Source organism: Tribolium castaneum, chromosome 5 (assembly GCF_031307605.1).
Source record: "Tribolium castaneum strain GA2 chromosome 5, icTriCast1.1, whole genome shotgun sequence".
Lineage (NCBI taxonomy): Eukaryota > Metazoa > Arthropoda > Insecta > Coleoptera > Tenebrionidae > Tribolium > Tribolium castaneum.
In genome coordinates, this window is record NC_087398.1 from 6,141,736 (window position 1) to 6,169,252 (window position 27,517).

Below are 27,517 nucleotides of genomic sequence, written 5' to 3' on the forward strand. Positions count from 1 at the left end.
GTCAAAACGTCCCTAAAATATAAGCAATGAAGCTAAGATCTTTACTTTCTATCATTTGCATACATGATCCCCTTCACTTTCGTGAATTCCTACACTCGTACAAACAACTAGCTGAAGGAAATTATCTACAGGTAGGACTTTTTTTACGAAACAACTTCTTTGAGCCGTTGTAGGAGTGGAGGTCATGTCTTGACATTCGCTGTCATCTTTGATATTCAGGCTTCATAGAACCACGGTTCAATCTCAAACAATTCAATAATTCGATTTTAGAACGTGAATTTTAATAATCCAGTTTAATTTTTCGTGACGCATTTTTTTAAGATTTGTATCAGCCTTGCCCCCAGTTGTTCCAAACATTTTAAAAGCGTGAACCCAACCGAAATTTTTGCATTGGTACAACCCACAGTTTATTTAATGTTCAAGCCATCTCAACGACTCAAAATTTTAATAACAGCACAGAAATAATTTATTAATCTTTTAAAAAAAGATGTTTTTCATTGGTCAGTTTCATAATTATGTGAGTGCGCCACCTAACGTCTGGTAGAATATAAACGGTTGAGGAGACTAGGATCTTAAAAAAGTACCCAACTGAACGCATTATTTTATTCAATTAATTACAGAAACAAGTAACAAAATAATATTTCCAATTTCACAAAAAATCGAAATTAACACAAGAACTTAAATAGACATTTAATCCTTAAAATCATAAAACTGTTACGTATTAAATGAGCAAAATACATTAATCTTGATATTCTCTTTTCATTAAATATTCTAGGGTTTGTAGATATTTCTTAGCCTGAAAACTGTGTCTCTACGAAAATTAAAAAAAAAACAAATACTTACAACGTCTTGATGAAGACATGTCCTCATTATAAAATTTTTGATGGCGGTTTCTGGTATAGAACAAAAACCATTGTGTGGATCAGATCTTATAACAGCCAGCCAAACATGTAATAATCGCAATAATTCACTACTATTTTCACTTGGAGTTGAACATGCCATTTCTATGTGAATAGAACTGCTAACTGTTTGGGCTAACATAGGTTTTCGTTTATACAATAATGCCACACATTCATAAGCCTTTGTTTGAAATTCAGAAATTAATCCAACGTTTAATACGCTGTGGTAAAGTCCCAAAATACTTTGCGCATCTTGTTCTATCAAAGAGTTTTTATACATCAGTGAGTGATAAACAAGTCTTAGGCCCTTTTCAACTTTCTCAGAGGAACCTTTAATAAATATTTTGAAATCTTCGGTCACCTTATTTTCAAATTTAACTCTGTTTTTTTGCTGAAAACGTAAACCGTAAGGTACTTATTTAACCATGGTATGAAAAAACCCACTTGGACCAGGATTATAACTTTAAGCAGGCTAATAACTTCGATGGACGTTTCGTCATTAAGCTTATCTATTATGCGAACAAGATGCCGAATATTGGCCACATTTTTACAAAACGCCTTAACCGACTCTGGGTTGTCTTTACAACTCGCTAAAAGTTTGCTACTGAAGACACAAGCCCCTTTCAGGACTCGAGAATCGTTAAGAGTGGGCATTACAGCCCCCATAATAGAACAAAGCAAAATAGAATCGCTGGAATCCAAAGGTATTCCGGGCTCTGCAATAATCAAGTTGCGGAAAATCGCGGGTTTATCTTGAGTTAACGGCAGGAGACATGCTGCAAGTTCGCGCACTTCGTCATTCTGAAGTTTATGTAAAAGCAAAGCTGATCTAAAAAACTGTCTTTGTGGTGGAAAAAAATAACGTGAGCGCACCTTGAACCAAATTGCTTTCTAAAATTCTTGTGCAAAATAATTTCGAGAAGAAGTGATTCAGTCTTGGTGGTTTTGATGGTATTTAGGAGGATTTCTTCGTAAGTTTGATCGTCTTGGATTGTTTGCAACCACTGACCCAGAACCATCAGTTTAATACACTTGGGGGCTTTCTCAAGCATCCATGTCAGCTGACACTGACTGTGCGAATACAAATACGAGATTGAACTCAATTTTGTGAAATAATGGAGGAGGTCGTCGCCTAACATGTTTATGCTCAAATCATCACTTTTGGGGTGCGTAAGCTTGGGAAAAAGATAATAAATCGATTTTAGAACATGTGGTTTTTCAGTTTGGCGTTGAGTGTAGAAAAAATTTCCTATGCCTTCCAGGACATGTCTCACTTCCCACAATATTTGCCTGGAGTTACAAAAAATATTTTTTTGAACCATTAACATCAATACTTACGTGCTGCAGCAAAGGCATAGGTGACAAATACAGAAAAAAACATCGTTTTTAGATGTGGCCCAGTTTTCGACATTTTCCGGAAGTGCGATAAGTTGGTTAAAAATCTCATTTGGTTTCCAAATTAGTATCTTGTTTTTATCAAAAAATTCCAATAGAATGAGTTCCAACAATTTGAAACAATCCTTTCTCAATCGAATGTTTGAAGTAAGCAAGCAAACATCAACTGTGATTTTTCTCAAGTCCTTGTGCAATTTCGGAAGCAAAGTTTCGTATTTGAAACTATTTTCGAAAACCGTATTCAAAATTTGTAAGATATTTTCCTTTACGTCATCACTTAAACTCTATTTTTTATTTATTGTAATTTATTGTATTGACACATGCTACTTACCCTTGATAACAAAATAGAAGCCTCGTCTTCTACCCATTGCCATATATTTCGAAAAGTTTCGCAAAAAGTGTTTGTTTTTCTACGATTTTTCAGCATTTGATTCAGGAGTGTGAAATAATGAATACAAACCTTTGAAGTATGTATTTAGTAATAACCGTTAACTCAAAAATGGCTCCGTGCTGTTTAAGTTTATCAAATAATTCCGAAATAATGCCATTTAATGCTTCCGGAAAATCGGAATCTAATATATTGTTCAAAATTGAAGCATAGGGTAGGAAATTGCATTTCTGTAAAGTCCTAAAGTCGCCCATTCTTAACATAATTTCCAGTATCCTTTCTCTATCAAATATATTTTTAAAGGTGCCATCTATATATACGATGTTTCTAGAAATAAACTATGCATTAAATTCTTTGTACATTTGTGCAAAAATAACTACGCAAAAATACAAAAAAAAAATCTCAAAAAGCCTTGTTTCCTTTAAATTAAAGAAATCAAGTCGTCGCTTTTTCGTCATTTTTGTCACGAATTATATATTTTGATTTACTTTTGCAATATTTTGGATAAGAGGTGGAACAGCGCAACGACTTCTTTGCGATCCTCTACGATTTGGGACAAATTAATCAAAATAAATTCCATGGTGTAATGAAGCCCATCGTCACTGTCATAAAAATCGTCATATTCGCTGAACAAATCAATAATTTTAATGCACCACCTACAATTTCGTAACTAAAATTTTATAATAAAATGGTAAAAATAGCAACATTAGGCTGTTTTCATCCATGATAGTAACATTCAAAAGCTTTTCGAAGGGGAAACGAATGAAAAAGGTCTTTCCCTCTTCCTTGTTACTCAGAATTTTCTTCACAACATCTAGGTTTTCCCAAAACTGTTGAAGCATTTTTTGCCTCAAATCAAAAGATTGCCACCAGTCCCGTTGGCTCGAAATTGACATCTTTAACACTTTTTTTGATTTAAAATTTGATGAGGAACTAACGCTTTTGTTATTACTGAAACACTTTACTTGACTTAAGTTGACAACAAGTCACTCGATCCAAGTCACATTTACTTAAAAAGTAAAAAAAAACATAAACTTTAAACCACTTTGAGAAATGTGAGTGTGCTTAATTAAATATCGTTTAAAATTAAGCTTGCAAATTTGAAAATTCACCAAATTAATTAAACCACAAGCAGTGCCATCTATGGGAGCTAAGTGGAAATGAGCTTTAATTTTGCCGGGAGTATTCAAAAATGTAAAATGAAAAAAACTGTTATTTTCGAAACCTTGAGCTTGCTTTTACATAGTAAATTTGTCATCAGCAGTCATTTTTAAGTGTCAACGGGAAAATAAAACACAAAAGGTCAAATATAAATCAACAATTTAATCATCAATACTATAAACAATTTACAGTATAAAAATGTAGTTACAATATGTACATTTTCACGGAATGTTACAAAGTATCCTTAAATATTGCAAATTTACACAACCATAAAACCTCACTTTATTATTAAATAAATAAAATAAATAATGGTAAAAATACATCAAGTTATGCAAATTGAGCCAGCGAATATTTTGAAACAAAATTTGGACCCTGTCTTACAACAACCAATCAATTTGTGGAAGATTTCTCAAAATTGACATTAATTTATTCCAAATTTCCTAAATTGCACGAACCTTCCTCTGAATTAAATTAACAGAACTCAATCGATCATCATATTCCTGGGCCTTGATGTACATAAATACTCCCGCTATCACAGTTATGGTTCCTACAGCACTCAATACTGTAACTTGGTTTCCAAACATGACGACAGACAGCCAGATTAAAAGAGCCCTTTTTGCTGTGTTTGCCACACTACAGACACTTGATTAAATTTTACAACAAGAAATAGTTTGGAAATCACCTGTGGGTCACCGGACTAATATAGTCCATTAAAACGTACGCTGTTATGCTCTGAAAGTGGAAAAAAACACCATTCAACATGAAACAAAAAATTATGTTCAAGTCAATCGGCTTGCTGTGGGTGAAATCTACTAAAAACAATGTGGCTGGAACTTGGATAACTACACTTGCGATGCTGGTGTAAAATTGAAGCTCTGCAGGTCTAAAATTCGATTTAAGTCCAGGTTTTTAAGTAATATTTTCTTACGTGTATTTGAACTTATCTCCCGATATTAACATTTTTGAATACACATTTTGTATACATTCAGTCAAGTTTGTGGCCATTGCAGCTATAAAGCCACGAATTTCAAAACTAATCTCATTAATTGAACACAGGGCTAATCCAGACATCACAGGCAACAGACTCAGATTCACATAGAGCCCCGTTTGCTCGCCTAAAACAACAATACAGAAAAAAATTGTTACCTAGCTCACATACCTAGAAGAAACCTAGATATCAATACTGTAAATAAAGGTGCCGAACTTTTGATTGTTTCAGTAAAACTCACTGCCACGTAATTTAGAGCTACCAAACCCAAAACCACAGTGAGAAATCTAAAAATTAAAACCAAATTATTTATTGTCTTCTGATTAAAATCAGGGACCCACCTTGTGCACCCAACCAAAACCATATGCCTGTAAAACCCAGGTGGTTTGCTCAACCTTTGGGACGGTTTATACATCCCACAAGGGAAGTACAATTGCACAAAGCCACAAGTGGCCGTCATCAGCATCTGACATGCTCCTGATAACAATGATTACAATAAATGTAACTCTGCCACAAGCCTTACCTAAGACAGTGGGGTTTCCATTCAGGAACGTCAAAATATACTTATTTAAAAACAAAGTGCAACCACTGAAAAAGTACCACAAAAGCAGGAAAAGTATCGCTCTGAAATTAGCAAGTCCGGCTTTGTGGGTGTCCACATCAGGCAGTTTCTCCTTTTTGGCGACTACATTGTTCTCCTGTTTCACATCATTCGAGTTTAACGTGATTTGAGCTTTATCCATCTTCTGAACAAACTTATCTAAAGATCATTGCTGTCACACAGGTGCGGAGTTGCAGTTTATCTAAGTCAATTTTTTGCACAAAGGCCAAGCAATTGTTAATTCATTGTTTGAAAACATTCACTTTACACGTCAGTTCACAAAAAGCAGAACACTGATGATTTGAACTTAACCTCCAAACCCATGTACTGTCACTAGTGTCAGGAACAGATGACTGGGGTGGTGCTGGGTTGCCAAGTATAATAAACACACTCAATTTATCACTTTTATTTATTCTAGGTGCACTTTTGTGTACCTAAAACAGCAAAAAAGAGCGAATAGACTCGCTTTACCGAAAATAATACAATAAAGGAAAATTTTGAAAAGTGACTCGAGCCTCTTTCCGCCCCCTTTTCAATGTTATTGACCATTTTTCAATACACCAAGGGTCGAATTACACCGTTCAGTCTGTTTTTTGGAGGGAAAACTTGTCTTTTGGGCCCGTTTTTCGTGATGATTTGATTTGGGCCCTAAAAGCCAGGCAAAAGTCTTGCAACGCTGCTCACAAATTGTCAGAGTGACATTCTCGCCACAAACAAATAAATGAATCAAATTCCTCCTGAAACAGCTCCAGCAGTAACGTATTGATTATTTCTTAAAGCGTGTCAGGGAGTGTTATGACAGGGAAACAGGTGCGCGGTCATCAACCCTCGCCGTTGTAAACATTGATCTGTGTGAAGAGGCCGAAGAAATGGCCTCTTCCAGTCAATTTGCCCCCACATTGTGACATTGGCCACGATGCAGAAGAAGGAAGAAAGCTTCGAGCACAAAAGGCTGGAGCTTGAGGCATGGCTGCAGCGGATGGAGGCCCGCCTTGCCTCCATGGCGGCCGTGGGCCACACCGCCGACGTCCTCGAAGTCCAGCTCAGGGAACAAAAAGGACTTCACGCCGAACTCCACCAGTTCAAAGCACAGATCGAGGCTTTCAACCAACTCACACAAAGACTGATCACAGCGCACCAACACGAAGACACCAGCCGCTACAAAAAGGTACACTCTGACCTAACCAACCCCAACTAAACCAAATTTCAGACAGCTGAGTACATCAACCAGCACTACATTCGTCTGGACGCCTGTGTCATCAACAGGGGGAAATTGCTGCACTCAGCCTTGAGCTCCCTTCAGAACCTAGACCGCTCCCTTGACAAATTCCTCGCGTGGCTCAGTGAAGCCGAGTCCGTGGTGGAGACGCTCGAGGGCGATGCGGAGTCCCGCAGGGCCGCCCATCAGTTGAAGGAATTACAGGCTGATGTGGAGCGACAAGCCCCAGCTCACGCCGCCCTTCGCTCGTCCAATTTAGCCCTTCTGGGGACCATGGCCCCCGAAGACGCCCTAATGCTCCAATTGAAGGGCGATGAGATGGAGCGGCGGTGGCAAGCCCTGAAGACACGAACCTCCGATTTGAGAAACCGGCTGGAACACAATGCCGACTATTGGAACGCTTTGCTTCTATCTTTAAGGGAATTGACCGAATGGGTGATACGGAAAGACACAGAGCTGGGGCTAGCAGCCCGCCAGGACGACCACCGAGCGTTCCGCCAACAGCTAGAAGACAAGAGGCCTCTAGTTGAGGCGAGTTTGCGGAGCGCTAGACAGTTCGTAGCGGGGGACCCTTCCGGCGAACTGGCCCGAAACCTGCGGAGGGAATTGGTCAAACTCTCGGATAAATGGAACGCTCTGATTGATAAATCGGACCAGTTGGCCGCGAGGTTCGAACAGAACACTATTGTAAGTGTAATTATGATGAGTCTAATTGAATTATTAATTTGTGGTGTTTAGAAATTGAAACAGCTGACTTTGAATCTGGAAGAGGCGTCCGCGGCTGTCTCCCGTCTAGAGCGCGCTACGCTTAGCTGGAGTGGCCCCCGGAGTGCAGCCGAGGCTAGGGAACTTTTGGCCAGTTTGCGGAATTTAGAGACGCAGCTGCCGCAATTGCAGCGTTCGTTGGAGGAAGCCAGGATTCAGGCGGCTTCCTTGGGGAATGCCTTGCCGAATAATCTGGCCACACAGCTTGAGGATTGCAGTGCGAGGTGTAGGGCGCTCCAGGCGGCGATCAGGGAGAGGCGGGAACAGCTGACTAGCACGACTCAGGGTGAGTTGAAACGTTCTGATTAATAAGTGTTCAATCTTTACGGGTCTGATCTGCCCACATGTATGTAAATTAAAAATGTTGTTGACCTCAAATGTTTGTCTAAGTTTATAGCCGAGAAGTCCTAATACCTACACAAACTTTCACATTTGAAACGTGTGACAATACAAGATGCAACTTTTTGTTCGATACACTTAAAAAACAATGACTAGTGTGATGTAAAGGTGTTAAATCATATTGTGGGCGTTATAAATTAATCTGTTTACACAACAAATGTACACGGGGACGTAACTACACGTCAAGTTTTATTAAAAAGTGTCAGTGTAATCAAAATAGTGGTATGTTCAAGAGAAGATATTTTCTAAGTATGTATTACCTAATTACTACATTCGCGTCTGTTATCTAAATGATCCTTTGGGTGAATTAACTCTGGCACTGAAAATATTATCAGTGAGTTAAGTAATTATGTTTTATAACAATGAATCTTCTTTCGTTCGAAATAAACGAGACAAATTTAAATGTTTAGATAGAGATAATTGCAACAACCCCACATATATTTTTGTAAACTAATGTTGAAGCCAGTTGTAAAACATTTTTATTTATAAAAATATAATATTAGTGCACAATTGTAGCACAAAATTATAAATTTTTGTGTTTTTTGTTTTCTTCCAATAGACTGTGGAAAATTGAACATTTTTTCAAAAAATTTAAATCTTTGTAAAAGACAAACATAACAACAGTCTCATTTTTTTAGTAAATCATAAGAAGACCTTTTTTATAGTAAATCAAAAAATTTCTTAGTTGCAAAAGATTTGACATTTTCAGTCGAATAAATTAAATTTTTCCAGGGGAGATATCCCCAGGCCCCTCCAGCGTCCAGCCGCCATGGGAGCGCTCCACCACCCCCAACAAAGTCCCCTATTACATCAACCACAGCACCGAGACAACCCATTGGGATCACCCCCAAATGCTCGAACTAGCCACTTCTCTTTTACAACTCAACGAAGTGCGATTTTCCGCATACCGAACGGCTTTAAAACTACGAGCAATTCAGAAGAAACTATGTCTAGATTTAGTCAGCATTAATGGTGCTTCGGAAGCGTTCGACTTGCACGGCTTGAGAGGCCAGAACGATAAATTACTCGACGTGGCCGACATGATTTTGGTGTTACGAGCGATTTATGCAACTGCAGCTTCGCTACAACCCGCCCTAGTCGATGTTCCTCTATGTGTTGACTTAGCTCTGAACTGGCTTCTAAATGTTTACGACAGTCAGCGGACTGGCCAATTGAGAGTGCTTAGTTTTAAGGTGAATAGTCAATCATTTTACGTTTAAACCCACTGTATGATTGATTACAGGTCGGTTTGACTCTTTTGAGCAAGGGGCATTTGGAGGACAAGTATCGCTATTTGTTCCGACTGATAGCCGACCCGCAGCAGAAAGCCGACCAGAGGAAGCTCGGTTTGCTCCTCCATGATGTCCTCCAAGTCCCGCGCCAGTTGGGCGAAGTTGCTGCGTTCGGTGGCTCAAACATCGAACCGTCAGTCCGTAGTTGTTTAGGCGAGCGTGAGGACTTGGAAGTGACTCATTTCCTCGCTTGGTTGAAGCAAGAACCGCAGTCGTTGGTCTGGCTCCCAGTTTTGCATCGATTAGCGGCTGCGGAAACCGCCAAACACCAAGCCAAATGCAACAGTTGTAAACAGTACCCAATCGTCGGTTTAAGATACAGGTGTTTGAAATGTTTCAATTTCGATATGTGTCAGTCCTGTTTCTTCGCCGGGAGGTTGACCAAAGGCCACAAATTGTCGCATCCGATGCATGAGTATTGCGCTGCCACCACTTCGGTTGAAGACATGCGGGACTTCACCAAAGCCTTGAAGAACAAGTTCAAGAGTAAAAGATACTTCACGAAGCATCCGCGCGTGGGGTATTTGCCCGTGAGGTCGGTCTTGGAAGGAGATGAGCTGGAAAGTCCAGTCGCGTCCCCGCAACACAACGATATGCATTCGAGGCTGGAAATTTACGCAAGTCGTTTGGCTGAAGTCGAGCTGAGGGCGGCCTCTCCCGAGGACGAGCACCGATTGATTGCCGATTACTGTCAGACGATTGAAGGCCCAGGGAGTCCAGGGCAACTCATGTTGGTTATAGACGAGGAGCAAAGGGCCGAGTTGCAGGAAATGATAACTGAGTTGGAGGCGGAAAACGCCGCTTTGAGGCAGGAGTATGAACAGCTCCAAAGGGGGGCAACTCCACATCCGCCTCAGCCGCAGCATGATGTCCTAGCGGAGGCCAGGCTTTTGAGGCAGCACAAAGGGAGGCTGGAGGCTAGGATGCAGATTTTGGAGGATCATAATAGACAGTTGGAGGCACAGTTGCAGAGGCTAAGACAGTTGTTGGATGAGCCGCCCACTTCGACACTGCAGACTAGGAGTGTCACTGCTTCGCAGTTGAATCAGGACACTCCGGGGAGAGTCAATCAACCACCGCCACCTGCTGATCATCGCTAATCATATCATTTCGTCATATCATAGTTGTAATGCTTGTCTACCATGTTGAAGTATACTCCTACTAACCATATCGTAATACACATCGATGTGTTCATTAGTGTTTCGATGCTAGATATTTATTTTGTTAACGGTTTTTATTTGCTAGGGTCCCAAATCATCAGTTCAATAAAGTATTAAATACCCAAGTCAACAACTTGTGTTTTATTTCACAAACTATCCTGAAAATTATACACTTCCGAGCGTACATATTTTGATAATTTGAGTATTTATCTCACGAACCTATTGGTCTCCGAAGGAATTTTTCATTTGTCTTATTTTTTGAAATTTAATTGGCGCAGTCAGTAGGATCCTCGGCAGCACCTTTGCTGAACGTATTATTATGTTACACGGGAATCGGGAAGGTTGGAGTTTTTGGGTAAATGAAAAACCGCTGTAGCAAAAACTTAATAAATCACTAGTAACTTACATTTGTACAACAGAACAACAACAAACTGACTGGCAAATAGTAATAAAAACTATTCTTGATGTGCGTCTACACAAAATCGGCGTTTCTCCACGACTTGGAAGAACAGACTCCCGGCCCCCTCCACCAGTCGTTAATATCATCGTAATGTCTATGTACTCTGGGAGCATGCAGCATTGCACAAAGTCTACACCAAAAGAAGGTATTGATGAACTGCCCCGTCCCTTTCCATTTAAAATAGGAATTGTAAAGTGTACTATCTTTATCCAGTCTATTTAAATATGCAGCCAGCTCGGCAGGTCCGGCAAACTCGTCCACGTGAATGTAAGACCCTTCCGGAGCGCTTCTTTGGTAATCCTCCGGGCGAGCGCCCATCACAATGGGCAGAACATTCTGTCCTAATCCGTTGACATAGAACTTCTCAGTGATGTAATCGCGACAGTTGGAATTTTCGAACGCTAGATAGAATTTGTACTCGCGGTCCAGCAAATCGAAACATTTTTTATCAGAGCGGGGGCACGCCAAAGGGCCACACATGCCGTAGATGTCCACTTGGATGTATTTAGAAAGCTCGCGAGCGTACGCCAATCGCCCGTTGCGTGCACCACAGTTCGATACGAACCAAGCCACTTTTTTTGTCTTATTTGCGCTGTAATCGCGGTTTTGCACCTTCTGGCGGACCTGCAACACACAACTTTGCCTTTTCTTTACCCACTTTTAACTCCCTCACCTGAGGGTCGAAGTAAGTCCACCTTTCGTACGGTGCGACCAGATCGCTGTCTCTGCGATAAGTAGCCGTCCAGTTGATTACATCGGGAAATTTAATACTTTGGGTATGGTAAGGACATTCTAAAAAATACATGATCCACACTTGGTTGAACGGTCTGGAAACTGGAGGGTGAATAAAATGATCCTTGTAGAGGATTGCGTCGGCATCGGCGGCTCTGCTGCGATCATCAGTCAAACTGCACCGGCTCACGGGACAACCGTGGAAACTGCCAGGGCCTGATCTTTGACCCCAGGTGCCTAGACCGTTGTAGGCAAGAATCACTTTCTCCGGAGTGTCAAACCCTAAAAACAAATCCAAAATTACGCAATTCGCAAAAAAATCTCTTTTTCTTTTTTTTATTTTTCTTACTTTGCCCAATCATTGTGTTATTATTAAAAAAATAATAATAAAAGATTGAGTAATTGATTTGTGTTTTGATTTGATCGAAATTTATTTAGTTGTTAGGCGCAAAATTCACGTGCGTTTTGTTTGCTTAACGAATTAGAGCCGCCGAAAGTGATAATGTTTACCTTGATAATCTTCTGGCACGTACATAAGTTGTTCGATGATTCTGTCCCCGTCCGTCTGATCTGGGAACAGCCTGGGAAGTCCCTTGCTAGCCGTGGGGAGGAGCGTCCCTCCTCCGAAAAACCAGGCTTTTTCCTGGCTTTTCGGCGGTTGTTCGGTCTCATGTTCCTCCACAACAGGCAAGGAAGGGGCTGTTGTGTGAATCAAGAGCTCGTCTTCGTCCGAGGACGGGATCCTCGATTTGGTCGAGGGCCATGTCAGCCGATGATGTAAAGTCACCAGCACTGTGACACCTCCGAAGAAGAAGATTACGAGGCATAGCCGGCGCGCAGAGAGTCGCGGAGGCATCTTCATGGACACTCCATTATTATCTATTGGGAGAGTTCGGGAATTAGGGCCAAACCGTGAAACTCTAACGTCTAATGACAATTTCGAGGGGCGTATGTAAAGCGATATCATCTTTTCTGACCGCTTCGAAAATAGAATAATTGCACAAACAAGACACGCAGCTACTAACAATGACCAGAAACTGTAAACGGAGCTTTACCTTTTCCATTTGCAACGTTATTAACATGTAAACAATAGGGCAAAAAATAAAAAAATGCACTTTGCGATTATTAGTTTGAATTATTAAATCTTCAAGAATAGATTGTGACCTTGTTCTCTTTAAACTGGTCCTGTCATGTCGCTCCAAATATTTCACCAAAATCGATACCACCTCACAACAGCAAAGTGGATTTTTATCTCACATCAGGAATGTAATGGATCCTCAAATTCACTCCATTTGCGTAAACACGGATTCCTCCTATTATTTATTTAGCACGAGCATGGAGGTAACAGTTATCTCATTTTCATTTATTTTATTTACGAGTGAAATTATGTAAATCATCACCATGATTATTCTAATCAAAGAGTGGACCTGTATCACTTTTTTTGTACATTGAACACTAACAACAGTTCTGCAGTCAGTGGACTGACTGCTAGTTTTATCAAAAGTTTAAACACTAAAACTAGCACCATAAAATTTAATTGAAAAATATCAATAGCTCATTTTAGTGTAAATTGCGCCTTTTTTAATAAATAAACATAAAAAATTAAAAATTTATGGACAAATTCACAAACATCTATACAAGATCCTAATCTGCTGACACGTTGAAGATAGAAATGTCGATAAAGACTGATTCTGGGTGAAGAGTTAATTACGAATAAATTTTATGCAATAAACAATTTTAAATAAGTACATACCAATAAAAATGTAGAAACAATAAGTTTTTGTCCTTGTGACTAGTAATAACAAAAATCGACTCAATTAACCAAAAGCTGTCACATTTTAACCGTTAAGTGGTTCGTAGATACTGCAAAATATTAGGTGCGACACTATCAGAAATAATGGTAAAGATAAGATAGAGAGGAATAACCATGCACCCAATTGTTGGACGATTTTGTTTACGAAAAGATTAATAGTATTAAAGTACTAAATTTTGGTACACCTCACTAATGTATACTGAGCAAATAAATTCTTTTTTCTGTACATGCAGTATTTAAAAAAACGTACCCTTAACATTCCTCAAAAAAAATTACTGCAGTTTTGATCAAAAGACTACTTTAATAAACATAGTAAACATAATAAATTAATAAAATAATCTGACATTTAGCAACTGTCAGAAGCAACTGAAGTAAGCAAATACGAATTTAATTACTTTAATTTTGCTGCATTCAAATAAAGAACTTTGTCGGAATCCAGTGAGAGTCCAAAAAAGTTAAAATACTAATTATTGGTTTAATCTAGAAGAAGTGGTAATGACTTACTGTTCTTTTATTGCAATAAAACATTGCGTCACATCACCAGTAAACACTAGTCAAAAATTGAAAAGCCACGGAATCAATTAAATGTTAAATATTTTAAATCTTTGCTTCACTTCACACTTGCGAGAAATTACAAAAGATCGAATATTTAACTCACACTTAATAATTATTGTTTTCTTCTTTGGCTGCAATTTCTCTATCAATTATTAGAATGACGGATTACCGCAACAGGAACAAATGTTTAAATAAAACTATTTGTACTGATAAGCAAACCGCAAAAATAAGGAAAAACAAACCATGAAACAATTAAATAATAAGATGACTCACCATTTTAGAAGAGTGAAATTGCCGGCATCAGGACTATCAGCCATGCTTTGCCAGCATCCACTGGCAATACGGAAAATCCATACTAAGGGATGGCGCAAGCGCTGCAGGAGTTATCCACTTGCAGGATCTATTAGGGTGTTCAGGACGTTGTAGGGAACTGTTTTTCACCATAATCGATTAAGTATTTAGCTGACTGAGCTAAAATAGCGCTCGAGGTGGTTCATTGATGGTTTAGCCTGGCACCTCCACCATTTTTGCACTCAATCTGTTTTCGAATGCGCGAAAATTCGGTAAAGGTTTTTAAATTTTGTTATATTTTTTGACATTTTTTACTTATTTATTATGTGAAGAGAATAAGGATAAGTTTACCTTTACGTGGCTAATATTAGCTAAGTTTGAAATTAAATACTCCGTATTTTTTTACTTTAAATATAAACCATCAGTCGGAAGTGGTATCAATAAAATCACATATCATCATTAATAAAGAGTACTCATGTTTCTCAGCTGTGAACATCCTAGTATTAGGTACTCAAAATTAAAAAAATTGGCAGCTACAGATGATTTACATAACCCAGTATATTTGGAACCGTTTCAAACGCATATTTTTAGATGGAAATTTACATATAAAAGACAATTAAACTTAAATTCGAAAAATTTCATGAGTTTCTTTACAAAATGTCATCAAAAAAACCACAGCCTGTGTAAGAAGAAATAAAAAAACACACCCAAATTCTGAAAAAATAAGAAGTTTGCTCACATTAAAATAAATGTATTATGGATGGCTTTCAGATTTTTTCTGTTCTAATAATAATGGTAACATACTCGTAACAGTATTGATTTCTTAGATCATTAATTTCTAATGGCAGTGCAAGGTGAAGGTGTAAATTTAAAAAATCTATAACATATTTTTATCTTTGATGGTATTACCTATTATTTAACGCCTGCGTTGAGTTCGATACCGACTGAAAAAATATCTATGAAACGCACAAATGAGTATTTTCCCGGCCTTCATTTTCATTCATTTCTTTAGATCCTAATTTATTAATCGACTTACATAAATAGCTGTCCATAATTATAAGAACAGTTTTTTGATTATTGTAACTTCTTTCCTTTTCCTATTTATTATTCATCAACAAAAACTGCAAAAACGAAAACTGTTTTAGTGGCAGAATAGTTTCAAATTAACCTCTACAGACATTAAACAAATGACTTGTACAAATATGTTTATTTAAAAAAAAAGGATTATACGTATTTATTTATCGTCTCCCGTATACGGTTTTTACCCCAGTGATAAATAATTCACTGCTTATCTAATTTTTGTTTCATGTGATTTGGAATTGGGGAATTCATTACGTGTATTATGAATTAGAATGAAAAGGTACGAGTATCCAGTTTTGTGCAGTTTTTTTTACTGAAAAAAAGGACATTTATCAATGTCCTTGGCCACGTAATAATTAAAACTGACGAAAGCGGCTTTACTTTAATTTAATGTGCATCTTACTCCATCCTTAAAAAAAACATAAAGCAAAATGAGGCAATGGTGATCTGACCTTTTTAAAAGCTCTTGATTGACCTAATCTTAAAAATAAACTGAAAGAAGTTAGGAATTGTCCATAATCACTTCAAAACACTGCTGTTTTCTTTATTTAAATGTCTATAGTGTGAATATTGAATAATATTGTTTACTAGCAATACCTGCTTTAAATGCTAGATAAAATAATCTATCTCTCTAAATAATGACATGTTATCTCGTGTTTACTATTCTTACCTGGCATTTATTATTTTTTAAGGCCGCTTTTACGACCGTCCGATAATTGCAACAACTGTCACAATTATATTACGAGTTTATCCGCGGATTTTGTGTTTTACACAGTGGATCCTAGTGAGAAACTTAGTATCCACCAATTAAAAGAGAAAAATAATTGTGAAAAGTCAGAGTTAAAGGATTTCCCCCTTAAAGATTTCAGGTGTGGGTTGTCTTGAGTAATAAAAACCACAACTTGAAAACATTATGGGCGATTTATTGATCTTTTTTTTTTGAAAAATAAATACATCAAATTTAAAGTAAATAAATGTTTTTATTAAAAACTTTGAATATATTAACAAAAATAAAACACACGATAATTTGATTTATTTTTATTTAATAGAGGCAGTCACTCTGAGCGACAGCGGGAATGTTCAGTTGGAGACTCCAGCAATCCCCTCATGCAGACGGACGACCTGCGTCCGGCGAACACCCTGGATGAAACCCAGGCGGCGACCCCACCATATTATGTTGCATCGAAAGACTCGCCATGGCATTAACCGTATCCTTATCGTCTTTCTCGTTGCGCACAGCGTCGTTGAAAGAACACCCGGCCGACTTGGCGGCCTCCTGCAAACACGGCCAATGGGCACTTTGTACGCTTATCACTTTCTGGAGCGCGAGGACGGCGTTCCCGCACGGGGCCCTCGCCAGCTCCGACGGCGCGATCGGCGACGGACTGTCCCCCAGCAGCACCCGCACGCACTCCTCGGCCGAGTCGCAGATCGAGGGCAGGTCGTAGCCGCCCTCGAGCGCCAGCACGACCCGCCCCCGCGCCAGCTGCATCAGCTGCCGCGTCATGTGCCCGAAGCACGCCGCCGACACCTTGTAGCCCCCGAGCGGGGGCAGGTGCCCGTCCGTGGCGTCGAAACCGGCGGACACCAGGACGATGTCAGGGTTGAACTCGCGCGCGATCGGCATCACGATCGCGCGAAACGCCGCCAAGTAATCGGCATCCGCCAGGGGCGGGTTGAGCCCCCCTGACCACGCGATGTTCACGTTGAACCCCACCCCAGCGCCCGCGCCGCACTCCCCCGGGCTCCCGGTCCCCGGGAAAAAATTCCCGTCATCGTGGCGATGCATCGAGATGACGAGGACCCGGGGATCGTCGTAGAAGATATCCTGGGTGCCGTTGCCGTGGTGGACGCCCCAGTCGAAAATGAGTATCTTGTGGACGCGGTGCTCGCGCTGCAACACCCTGGCGGCGATGGCCACCGAGTTGAAGAAGCAGAAGCCCATGGCCTGCTGGGGCTCGGCGTGGTGGCCCGGAGGCCGCACCACCGCGAAGCCGTTCCTGATGTCGCCGGTCCAGGTCCGGACCGCCAGGTCCACGGTGCAGCCGACGGCCATGCGCGCGGCCGGAGCCGTGTACACCTCGTTCCAGGTGGTGTCGGTGTCGACGCCGATGCCGCCGCACGGCAGACGCACGAAGGCCGTGACGGGGAGAGAGCTGAGTTTGCTCATGTCCATCTTGTGCCGGTTCATGGAGCTGGTGCCGTAGAGCAAAGCGTGCGCTTCCGAGTGGCACATTTGCAGCTCCGTGGTGGAGGCTTTGCGTGGCCGGAGACGGTCGCACCGAGACACGAGACCCGTTTCGAGGAGACGCGACCAGATGCTCTGGAGGCGGCCAGCGTGCTCCGGGTGGATGGCGTTGTTGCCGCAAATGCAGGCGTGTTTCAGCATCTGGCTGTCGTATGCTAAGCCCGTTGTCGGGGTGGAGGAGGCGCGACGACGAGAGAGCGTCGGCCCGTCGGGGGCGCCCAGGTGCACCACGGGGCTGCTCAGGGCACGAGACAGGGGGCGAATGCTGAAATATGATGAATTATTACTTAATACTCATAAATAACCAATAATTTTGTGACTACTTTTGAAATCTAAGTTATAATAACTGTATTAAGGTTTTTTTGCGTCAAGACTGCCCAGGTCTAAGAAAAAATAAAACTTTATTCATTAACAAATTCTCTAATAAAACATTGACAACGATTTATAAATACAGAATTACAGTCATTTATCAAAATCTGAAACGTATTTGATAGTAACTGTTAAAGTTGAGTATACAAAATTGTTGTTAAAATTGGGATGACTAACAATAATTACAAATTGACACTGCTTACTCTGTGTCATCGACAACTATATTTAGATGGTTGGGTCTTGGGTGAGGAAAATGTAGATAAATGAACAATAAGAGGAATATAATCACTCTTTCATTAGTTGTTAAACATAAGCACAAAAAACAAATAAAAAATAAATAAAAACAGAGACTAATAATAGTTGGCTACATAAAATTTTAAGTAAAACCCCCATAAATAAATAAAATTTATTTATTTATGTCTCCATTGATTTACGGCTTTTAAAGAAGTGACCTCGGTGTTGAGATTTTTGGGTTGTTCAAATGAAAAACTATGAAGTGTCCTTTTACTGCAGCTACCTGTTCGAGCATGTGAAACATTCTTATTAATATATGAATTGATCAAAACGACATGTTCGAACAATACAGCATAAGATAACAATGGCGTCGGAGATGAGAAAAGGAAAACCCAATTACAGATACTATTTATATCACGGAACGACCTGTGACAGTAATTAATACACTCGTAACTCGACGCTCGTCAATATCTGAACCAACCAAGTAGTTTACGGTTGCTGTACGACGCACGCATCGTGTCTAAATTTAGGTCCATAATGAGGAAACCATTCGATAGCAGGAGAAAAATTAATCAGAACACCACGTAACAAAGTCTTTTCAAAATGTCAGCAAAGGGGTGGACTCTCGGACATAATTACCATTACGCAACCACACAAGTAAAAACACAAATATCAATTTTAATAATGGTTTTTAATTAATCAATTTATTTTAAGCCCGTATTAGCAGGAGCATCGTTACACGCAAGTCTAAAAATAGTCCTGAAGAATATCGGGGAACTGCCTCTCGGTGTGCTTAAAATTATTCACCAAATTGAATTATTCAATTAATCAATTTTGTATTCCACGTTAAATACGTGGGATACTCCTGAACTCAGCCTACACGAACACATTTTATTATTCATCAAACAATAACTTGCGCAGAACATTTCGTACCAGCTGGACAATTCACAATTTCTCATTGTCACTATCAATCGCTGTTTACACCAACCAATTTTTATTATAATCAATGAAAATAAATAAATTTAAGACGTGAAGAATTTATGATATTCTAAAAAAAGACGTGTTTGTTTTGACTACTTCAAAACCGGAAAAATGCACGCTAATAATATTTTCCCCATTTTGTTATACCTTCGCGATTCGTTGGCCCTGAGCTCCAGGTCCCTCTGCTCCTGTTCTTCGGGCGGGGGCTGCGGCGGCTGGGGCACCGGGGGCGGCGGCCCCTCCAGCAGCGGATGTCCTAGAGGAAGCGGCGAAGACTGCGTCCTTCCCAGCGGCCGGATCACCCCCCTCGACTGCTGAGGTTCCTGTAATTCGCTAATTGTGTCCAGGGGGGTTTCCTCGTGCTCGCTCTCAATCGCCGGTAGTGAGGGATAAAACGGCAGAGTCCCGGGCAGCATTTGGCCCGTTAAGGGCATTCCCAGCCTGGCGGTGCAGGCGGCCCGGACGGCCGCCTCCGACAGGTCGGGCGAGAGGACGTGGTGGGCGGCTAAAGAAATATTCGGCATCGATGGACTGCTGAAAAGGGCATGTCGTTGATATTCTTCGGTCTCGCACGGGGGACTCAGTTCTTTGGGGGGCTCTTGGGGCGGCGACTCGCTGGGCGGCAGGCACGAGCTCAGGAGCTTCTTCTTGAGCGACGGGGGAAGGTGTCTTTTACTCATGGGGCTGCAGCGGCGCTCCATCACGCGCTGCTTTAACCGCACTTTCAGCAGATTAGGCTCGGATGCTAAAAACGAACGTTTCATAATTTATGTTTTTTGTTAAAATTTTTAAAAACAACAATAAACCACGGCACAAAAGTGAGTCACTTGTTTCTCATTGTCTCATCCGTTGCATCCTTACATGTCATTACGTCTCATTAAGTAAAATTATACGTGGCCTTACGAATTTTTACATAATTTATAAAACCATTAACAAACAAACAAAAAACAAATAACTAGGATTTAACATCCTTTTTGTGTGCTTGAAATCAATTCTGTGCTTATCGCTATCTTGATACGCAAGTTTGAGGGTGGAACTCGGTTCATAACAGCGCAATATGCGAACATAGGTATAAATAAGTTTGAGCTTTTCCCCGGCCTTGGGCAGCAAATTTGTGTTCAATCAATACACACAGAGAGCGTCAAAATGTTGCTAGCATCTATCAAAACATCGGAACACAATCATTTATTCACATAAATTGCTTGGATTTACTTCCTTTTCAGAAATACTACAACGCATTTCTGGAATTGCTCGGTTCGGTTAGCAACAAAGGTATTTAATTTTCTTTCCAAATTAATGAAGACGGAAAATGTGGTGCTTCATTAATTCTGCAACAAATTGGCGTCGGAATTCTAATAAAACTTGCAGCCATTTTTGAAAAGCAAAGTTAATAATTGAAAGAACTAAAAACGAACAAAGCACAAATATAATATTTCCATCACCGGGTACTATTTCATGTAATTATCGATCGATTTTTAAATGACACTCATTGAAGTCTCCAAAATCAATACAAAGGGTAATTCTTCAAACTTCCGAACATGAAACTACATCATACCGTAAAAAAATTAGTTATTAAAGTGTCAGTGCGTGTGTTAGTCTTCACCTGCAGAAAGGTAATTACCTGTTTTCCTTAAGGGAAAATCGTTGTTAGTTGTTGAGTCAGACCCTGTATCCATTCCCTCTGACCTAAAAACCAAACCAGAATTAATCCTCTCATCACACAACGAAAAATAGTTAGGGCAATCCCGTAACACCAATGGAAAAACCACCGTGTAACGTACATTTCAGGTTTGGCTCAGCTTCAACAAATATTTTTATGAATCAAACCAAAACGACTACTTCTGTTATAATTACTCTACACACTTCGCACAAATAAACGGCGTTAATGCGAACCTCAATTGCATATTTTGAACGTTCCCAAATTCACTTTGATTTTTGTCATGGAACTTTGCGTGCAAGATTTGGATTTCAAAATTTATGCTCGTGGATTATTTTTAATACACCTCGCATGGAACAGCGTTAAGGTTTCTTGTAATCGGTATTTGGTATTTATAGACCCTATGATCACAGATTTAGAACATGGCATTTAAAAATATACCAATTTTGGTGCTACGTGAACGCCTATTAATACCTCTCCCATGGTGTACTTTATCTCAAGTGAAGTGGAACATCAAAAATCGACTCCACTATCAGAATTGGAAAATCAAAGCCATGATAGTGCGTTATCTAATGTATTCGTTAATTTGTTAAAGTTGTAGAATCAGTGATAAGAAAAAATTCCACTGATTCTAAAAATAAAAAATAATTACGCTTCCTCTACGCAACTTTTAAAAATTCTATGTAGAACCGGTTTGTGATTATTGTAGCTAAATAACGAGTAATTCGGCGATTAGAATAAATCCTTGATCGGTGCTAAGCTTGTTGTAAAAAATCCTGTACGTAGTTTTGACATAAAAATCCACAAACTGATACGAGTATTCAAATCATTAACGCGTCTACCTACCTTGTTTAGGTCAATTCTATTTTAGTCATAGATAAATTTAATTTGTTTTATTTTTAGTGACGCGGTTTAACAATTAAACCGTCTTAATTACGCGCGACAAAAAAACCCAGAAAAACCTTATTAAGGCTCAATTCCACTTTACATATTTATTTTTATCTCGGCGATATTTAATTACGTTTGCTTCTCTATAGCGTTTCAATTTAATGGAAGACTGATTACGTAAATAATTGGCTTCCTGATTGTATTTTCTAATGAATAATGATGAAATATCAAAGATTCAAGCTACAAATTTGATGTCTGTGTACGTCAGAATGATTTTCAAAGAAAATTATTTATGGTTGAGACTACTTTTGCGAAAATTGCTCACTCCGACACCAATTTTCTAATTATCTTTTATATATTAGTTTTCCGTAGCGGTTTTCTCACAAACCGATGATTAACATAAATTTGTGTAACCCTGTAAATATGTAAATATGATAATGAATTTAAATCCTTGACGGAAGTGATCTACTATTTATTTAAATTTAGTACCCTGCCACGGAATTATAAAGAGAACTTTGTGTGTTACAGGTGGTTAACCTTAATGAAAATTAAGAATCAGTTTCTATTAAATAGACTCGGTATAATTTTAAGCAATGAAAGCGTTAAAATTTGGCAAGGGCCAACTCATTCAGATTCTAATTGTTGCTTTTGGCACGGAATTATCCCAATACTCGGTTAGATTTAGAAAACCGACGAAAAAAGATTGGGTGTCTTTGTAATTATTTAGATCAATTATTGACAATCAACTAATATTTGAATTTTGCAATTATTTTTGGAACAAAGCAGGTATTATGAAATAAGTTCTAAAAATAATTCATTTTATAACCGACTTTGCTATATAGAGACCATAAAATGTTTTAAAACTTAAGCAGCCTAGCTGATAAAATGTCACTGTCTCGATATTCATATAGTTTATTTTTAGAACGATTTTACAATTCACCTTCAGCTAGAATTATTTTTAGGACTAGGATTTTATTCACATACGATTTCGCATTTGAATTTTATGGAATAACGATTTTTACATTAAGAGATACGTACTTCAAATTTAAACAAACCGCAGTTTACATAAGCTTCGAGAATTAATTCCAGTTGTAACATTTTATTGATGAATAAAGTCCAATTGATTATTTTTAGCTGGCTATAATTAGCATTTATGAATACTTATTTACAAAAATTAGAGAACGATTTTAACAATGAATGAGCACGTTTACTTCACAAGATGTAGTGGCTACCATTACGTCAAAGTTAATTATGAAAATAAATCGTAAAACGTAAATGCTTTTCTAATCGGAAAGATTCTAATTAGTTTTATCAATCAAAACTTTTTAAACCTGAGATACACGAATACAAATATTGAAAAAAAAACATACTCAACAGAAGAAACCTGTTGCAAATTACTCCAACTTTTGTTTCGTTTTTAAAAAATTTGTTCGTTAATTACAACTTCTTTAGCAAAAAGTTGAATAATTTCGACTGCTTCAAGCTTGTTTACCTGATTTCAATAACACATTCAATTTCCAAAAGGAAAAAAGGTCCGTTATCCGTTGAGGAAACTAACTATATTTTAAAAACTAACCACAGTTACCGGTTACTGGAACCAATAAATGGTAGATAGCAAAAGAAATGATTATGAAAAATTACGTTATTACACCGAAACATGAAAGTTTGAAGAACAAAAAGTTATATATTCACGGACCTCGCCTAAAAATCAAGAAGTTAAAAATAATTTGTGTTATGACAGTAATTCTCTTATGAGTAAACAAATCTATAATAAACGTGTCCTAAAAAAACATTCAAATACACAATTCTTTTAAGTTTTCCCCGAAAAAAATCTTGCACCAGAAAAATAATTTTGATTTAAGGTATTAGTGGTTCCTTCTTTTTAATATTTTTTTTCTCGACTTGTACAACTCAGAAAAGCCTTAGCATTAAAAAGTAATCATTTTTCTCAATATCTCGCAAAATTACCTAATTACAATAACATTTTAGATCAACTTTAAATACATACCTTGGTATGTAATAATATCAGTCAATACATGAATAAATAATTATTTTATGTCAAATTTTAATTCTTGTTTAGAAATATATTTGAGAACTTTCAGAGCAAAGAAAAATGACCATCAATCTAAAAAACAATTCATAAATTTTCCACCATAGCAATAGTAATTTATTTAATTGAAACACACTTGTAAGAACATAATAAATCATGTTACTTATATTATTATTATTATATGGTTTCTTACGTTGTTCTAGGTGTGTGTTATTCAAAATTCAAATTAACGATTAAAGAATCATTACATAATAACCATGAATTAATTGATTTTGGTTTTGCGTTACAACAAGAATGAAAATTATTCAAATAAATATTCATAGATTATTATTATTTATAATGTGACTAGTAGCAGTGACAACTCTTCAAAAAATCTTGCTATTTTTAACAATAAATGTAACTTTATAGATTTATGCAATAAAAATAAAAAAGAATAAAAAATCGTTACCAGAATTGTGAAATAGGATAAGTGGCATCCAGAGATCCTGGATATGGACTAAAACAAGATCCTTAATATCCATAATAAGTCTCAGAGAACAATGTTTTAGAGAATCAATTATTCAAATAATTTTGAATCATTTATCCACCTGTTCTACATAGTGTTTTGAGAAAAAAACTACCTACACCACAATGACCTATTGATTTTGTTTACTGTAAGCAGACCAGTAACAACGTTACAATCAACACATTTCAAAAGTGCAAAAAAAGATCAATTACGTTACATTTTTAATGATAAAATGCCCCGGTATTGTATAATAAATGTCGAATTCGTCCCTTTGTGAAGGGGTGCTGACGATAAATATTCTACTCGTTTTATCTTCGATTAATTTGACGATTTGAATGAAACCGTATAACTGTAGGTTCGATTGTTGAAGTGGTCTTGAAAATTTTATTAGCTGGTGTCGTGATTAAGTCGTGTAGTAAAAATTTTTCTGGAGATCTATATCAGTATTTTTCTGAATCAATACATGCGCGAGGAGCGTTTGTTTATAAACAAAATTTAAACTTGAACCAAAGAAAGCACAATGAGAAATCAATTTCTGCAACAAAGGTTGACGTTATGAAACCAATAATACAACGGTGGAATAAATCGATCGTGTTTGTTTTAAAAGTTGATGTAATGTTAGTGGATTCCCGTAATCTTTTTATTCGAGTCCGATGATTTTATCATCAATAATAAAATTCCCGAATCGGTTCGTCCCCGGAAATATTCCGATCACGCAGTGCGACCTCATTGTTTACAAACAGCAACGGTTGGCAGGAATGCAGTCCGTCAGCTGTTGCACTCACCAGCAGGAATTGTCCGTCCTGGACGTCTTGGAGCATCCCGACGCCCTTTGTCTGAGGAACGCCTGCAGCTTGTGCTTGACTTCGGTGGAGGCGACGGCGCTCTCCTCATGCTTCTCCTTCTTGCGCAGCGCCTCCAGCTGCTCTCTCTGGCGCAGCTCCTGCAGCTGCTTCTGGCGCTCCCAGAACTCCTTCAGGTGCTGCCGCAGCTGCTGCTCGTGCTGCTCAGCGAGGTGCTTCTGCTGCTGCTGGAAGTGCTGCAGCAGGATCTGGTGCTGGAGCTGGTGCTGCTTCTTGATCTGGAGGATTTGCTGCTCGAGCTCGCGCTCTGGCGCCTCTCGCTGCTGCTCGGCCATCCTCCTAGGCACGGTCCATGACACCCTCACAACCACTCACCACGGCACTACAACTGTCAGAATTAATTCAGCAATTATGTGTGAGGTCATTTCGGTCGCAGTTCGAACGCTGAATATAGGAACCCACCGCAGCAGCGCGGACGGAAGCGCTGTTGTCGGATCGACGGGTATTGATAAGGCGACGACGACGACGGCAGGACTGTCACGCCGAGCGCCGCCACACGATGGATCGACGAAACACCAACATACGGAGATTAACACCTTCCTTTTCCAATACGTTCTCTCGGCCATTTGAGTCACCTCTCCTGATACGACGGCGGATAACTCTTACCGACCTTGCGGCTCCTGCAGCCAGGGGCGTCCCATACGCCAAGTCGCAGCAGGAAACGCAACCATCCAAATTTAAAGGTTTCTTACTGAATGTGTGAGAGATCGGCATAAAGGCCCTTTTCACGAATTAAATACTATGTTCCTTCTACTCACAATGTGCCATAATGTTGCCATAATTCGTGTGTAGTTGTAGGGAACATTAGGTGGAAGTTTTTTAGTTTTTTAAAGCATATTTTTGATACCACAAAAAAATTAATGCAGGGAAAAATCAATATTTCACGTCCCTTTTCCTGAAAATGTTTATATGTAATCATTACCCTCTTATACCCTTTGGCTCTCCTGCAAATTTAGAATAGAATTCTATATTTCAGGCTATTTAGGAAGCAGATTTACACTCATTCAGTCAAAACATCCAATTTTTTGAGAAGTTGTGACCACTTTTTTAAATATTGTACAGCGGTTGTAAGAAAATATGCAACTTCTTTCTCATTTTTTTTTGTTTCTGGTACAGAGACAATTTTTTTCTAGGCGATTTATAATTATTTGTTCGTATTAAAATGCCGATATATTTTGATTGTCTTCTTTTAGTAATGTTTTTTCTGCCTCTGGTAACAAATTGCTAACACTTCGATTAGTGTAAGTACTATGACTAGTGATCGATTTCTCAACTTTCTTAATTTGACTGCCGACAAATGACCAAGTAACCGGTAAATTCACATTGATGTTTAATTTGTTTGTTTCTCTGAGCATTTTCATGTATTAATACTACTTTTTAAACATCCTTTCCACTGAAACACGGTACAAAAATGGGACGTAACAAAATACGGGATAGAATTTTCAAATAATGTGACAGTCCCGTATTTACGGAACATATGCAAATATAAGTCAGTTTGGTTAAAGGTCAGATGCACTGTCCACCTTATTATTTGCAATTTTGCAATCTCTGATTCCACTTCACCGCCCATAATGTTTTCCTGAAAAAAATGATAGACAACAGCTGAATAATGAAAAATTGTTTTTTCCATTAACATTTTACGTACTTTAAATCCGTACAATCTCTTTTACTGACTAAACTGACGTGTTTTAAAGACTTTTTCGTATTTTTTTTATTCTGGTAATCTTTTGGTAAAGCTATTTTAGAGATTTACATTCACGGTGTTATAAATAAAAAAATATGTAGGTACCTACCAGGTATTATTTTTTCATTTCATTTCATTTTTTTCAACAAATTTCGACTACCTCTACCACATTTATTGCAAACAGTGCAAACTAAAAAAATGCAAAATTAATTACTTAAAAAACTCATTATTATTATTATTATTATTATTATTATAATTAATTGTCTCTAGATAATAATCGTAACTTAGGCACATACATGTTTATTTAATTTAAAAATTATGTTAGACTAGTTTTTCCTGAGACTAATACCTATTGTGTTTTTTCAAAAATTATAAAAAACGGTCAAAATTGATATTCTGTTCAAGACTTATACAATCATTATGAATTAAACAGACGCACTTATCTAAACTTGGAGCTAACACCAAATACGTCGTGTGTGTGATGATTAATCAGGAAATACGTCAGAAAGACTTTTGATTTAATTGTAATAAGACCAATAAATCTTTATCTTATGCATATTTTACTAAATAAGCTGTGTGACAAATAATACACCAATGTCAATGGTCCATGTTGAATCATTAGATAATGAGATACCTAATCATTGGTTATTTACAATAGTAATTCGGTGATGATTAATCAATAGAAAAACTAATCGCACAAATTCGTCACTAGTGTCTTAAAGCACCTTCGGAATAGATAAACACGAAAAAAAAACTAATAACAATAAGGAACATGAATGAATCAAATTTGGTAACGGTACTAGTACTATTCCATTGTGATTACGTGTTGCGATTGATATT

The 27,517-nt window shown here is 38.4% G+C and overlaps 5 protein-coding genes and 1 long non-coding RNA gene across 9 annotated transcripts; 1 reads left to right on the forward strand and 5 right to left on the reverse strand.

Annotated features, from left to right (window-relative positions):
• Nucleotides 1-649: 649 nt before the first annotated feature.
• LOC107398033 (uncharacterized) lies at nt 650-2,700 on the reverse strand. Its single transcript, XM_015980698.2, has 6 exons — nt 2,626-2,700; nt 2,238-2,578; nt 1,773-2,189; nt 1,344-1,728; nt 844-1,290; nt 650-796 (listed from the first exon to the last, which is right to left on the reverse strand). The coding sequence occupies exons 3-6, from the start codon at nt 2,036-2,038 to the stop codon at nt 740-742; spliced, it is 1,155 nt and encodes a 384-aa protein (XP_015836184.2). The 5' UTR covers nt 2,039-2,189; nt 2,238-2,578; nt 2,626-2,700; the 3' UTR covers nt 650-739.
• Nucleotides 2,701-2,754: 54 nt separating this feature from the next.
• Nucleotides 2,755-3,651, reverse strand: LOC135266396 (uncharacterized). The gene is made up of 3 exons (XR_010334428.1): nt 3,388-3,651; nt 3,171-3,338; nt 2,755-3,009 (listed from the first exon to the last, which is right to left on the reverse strand). It is a non-coding gene; the product is annotated as an uncharacterized LOC135266396 (long non-coding RNA).
• A 334-nt stretch (nt 3,652-3,985) lies between these two features.
• LOC656018 (solute carrier family 35 member E2A) lies at nt 3,986-5,754 on the reverse strand. Its single transcript, XM_962574.5, has 6 exons — nt 5,355-5,754; nt 5,173-5,308; nt 5,003-5,118; nt 4,772-4,958; nt 4,526-4,726; nt 3,986-4,476 (listed from the first exon to the last, which is right to left on the reverse strand). Exons 1-6 carry the CDS (start codon nt 5,572-5,574, stop codon nt 4,284-4,286), a joined length of 1,053 nt encoding a protein of 350 aa, XP_967667.2. The 5' UTR covers nt 5,575-5,754; the 3' UTR covers nt 3,986-4,283.
• A 253-nt stretch (nt 5,755-6,007) lies between these two features.
• Nucleotides 6,008-10,400, forward strand: Dys (Dystrophin). Of its 3 annotated transcripts, none has more exons than XM_008195311.3 (6): nt 6,008-6,191; nt 6,243-6,600; nt 6,643-7,338; nt 7,390-7,702; nt 8,548-9,008; nt 9,059-10,400. In XM_008195311.3, exons 2-6 carry the CDS (start codon nt 6,349-6,351, stop codon nt 10,205-10,207), a joined length of 2,871 nt encoding a protein of 956 aa, XP_008193533.1. In that variant the 5' UTR covers nt 6,008-6,191; nt 6,243-6,348; the 3' UTR covers nt 10,208-10,400. The 3 variants fall into 3 exon arrangements, with proteins under 3 accessions (XP_008193533.1, XP_967587.1, XP_008193534.1); XM_008195312.3 differs by having other exon boundaries at nt 6,096-6,186; XM_962494.5 differs by having other exon boundaries at nt 6,008-6,600.
• A 240-nt stretch (nt 10,401-10,640) lies between these two features.
• LOC655857 (glycoprotein 3-alpha-L-fucosyltransferase A) lies at nt 10,641-14,249 on the reverse strand. 2 transcript variants are annotated; one of them, XM_962419.5, is made up of 4 exons: nt 14,101-14,249; nt 11,970-12,338; nt 11,401-11,741; nt 10,641-11,351 (listed from the first exon to the last, which is right to left on the reverse strand). In XM_962419.5, the coding sequence occupies exons 2-4, from the start codon at nt 12,319-12,321 to the stop codon at nt 10,740-10,742; spliced, it is 1,305 nt and encodes a 434-aa protein (XP_967512.3). In that variant the 5' UTR covers nt 12,322-12,338; nt 14,101-14,249; the 3' UTR covers nt 10,641-10,739. The 2 variants fall into 2 exon arrangements, with proteins under 2 accessions (XP_967512.3, XP_008193532.2); XM_008195310.3 differs by lacking the exon at nt 14,101-14,249 and adding an exon at nt 13,213-13,359.
• A 1,909-nt stretch (nt 14,250-16,158) lies between these two features.
• HDAC4 (Histone deacetylase 4) lies at nt 16,159-25,573 on the reverse strand. The gene is made up of 4 exons (XM_962332.5): nt 24,916-25,573; nt 20,652-20,716; nt 19,178-19,775; nt 16,159-17,711 (listed from the first exon to the last, which is right to left on the reverse strand). The coding sequence occupies exons 1-4, from the start codon at nt 25,266-25,268 to the stop codon at nt 16,304-16,306; spliced, it is 2,424 nt and encodes an 807-aa protein (XP_967425.2). The 5' UTR covers nt 25,269-25,573; the 3' UTR covers nt 16,159-16,303.
• Between the last annotated feature and the right edge of the window lie 1,944 nt (nt 25,574-27,517).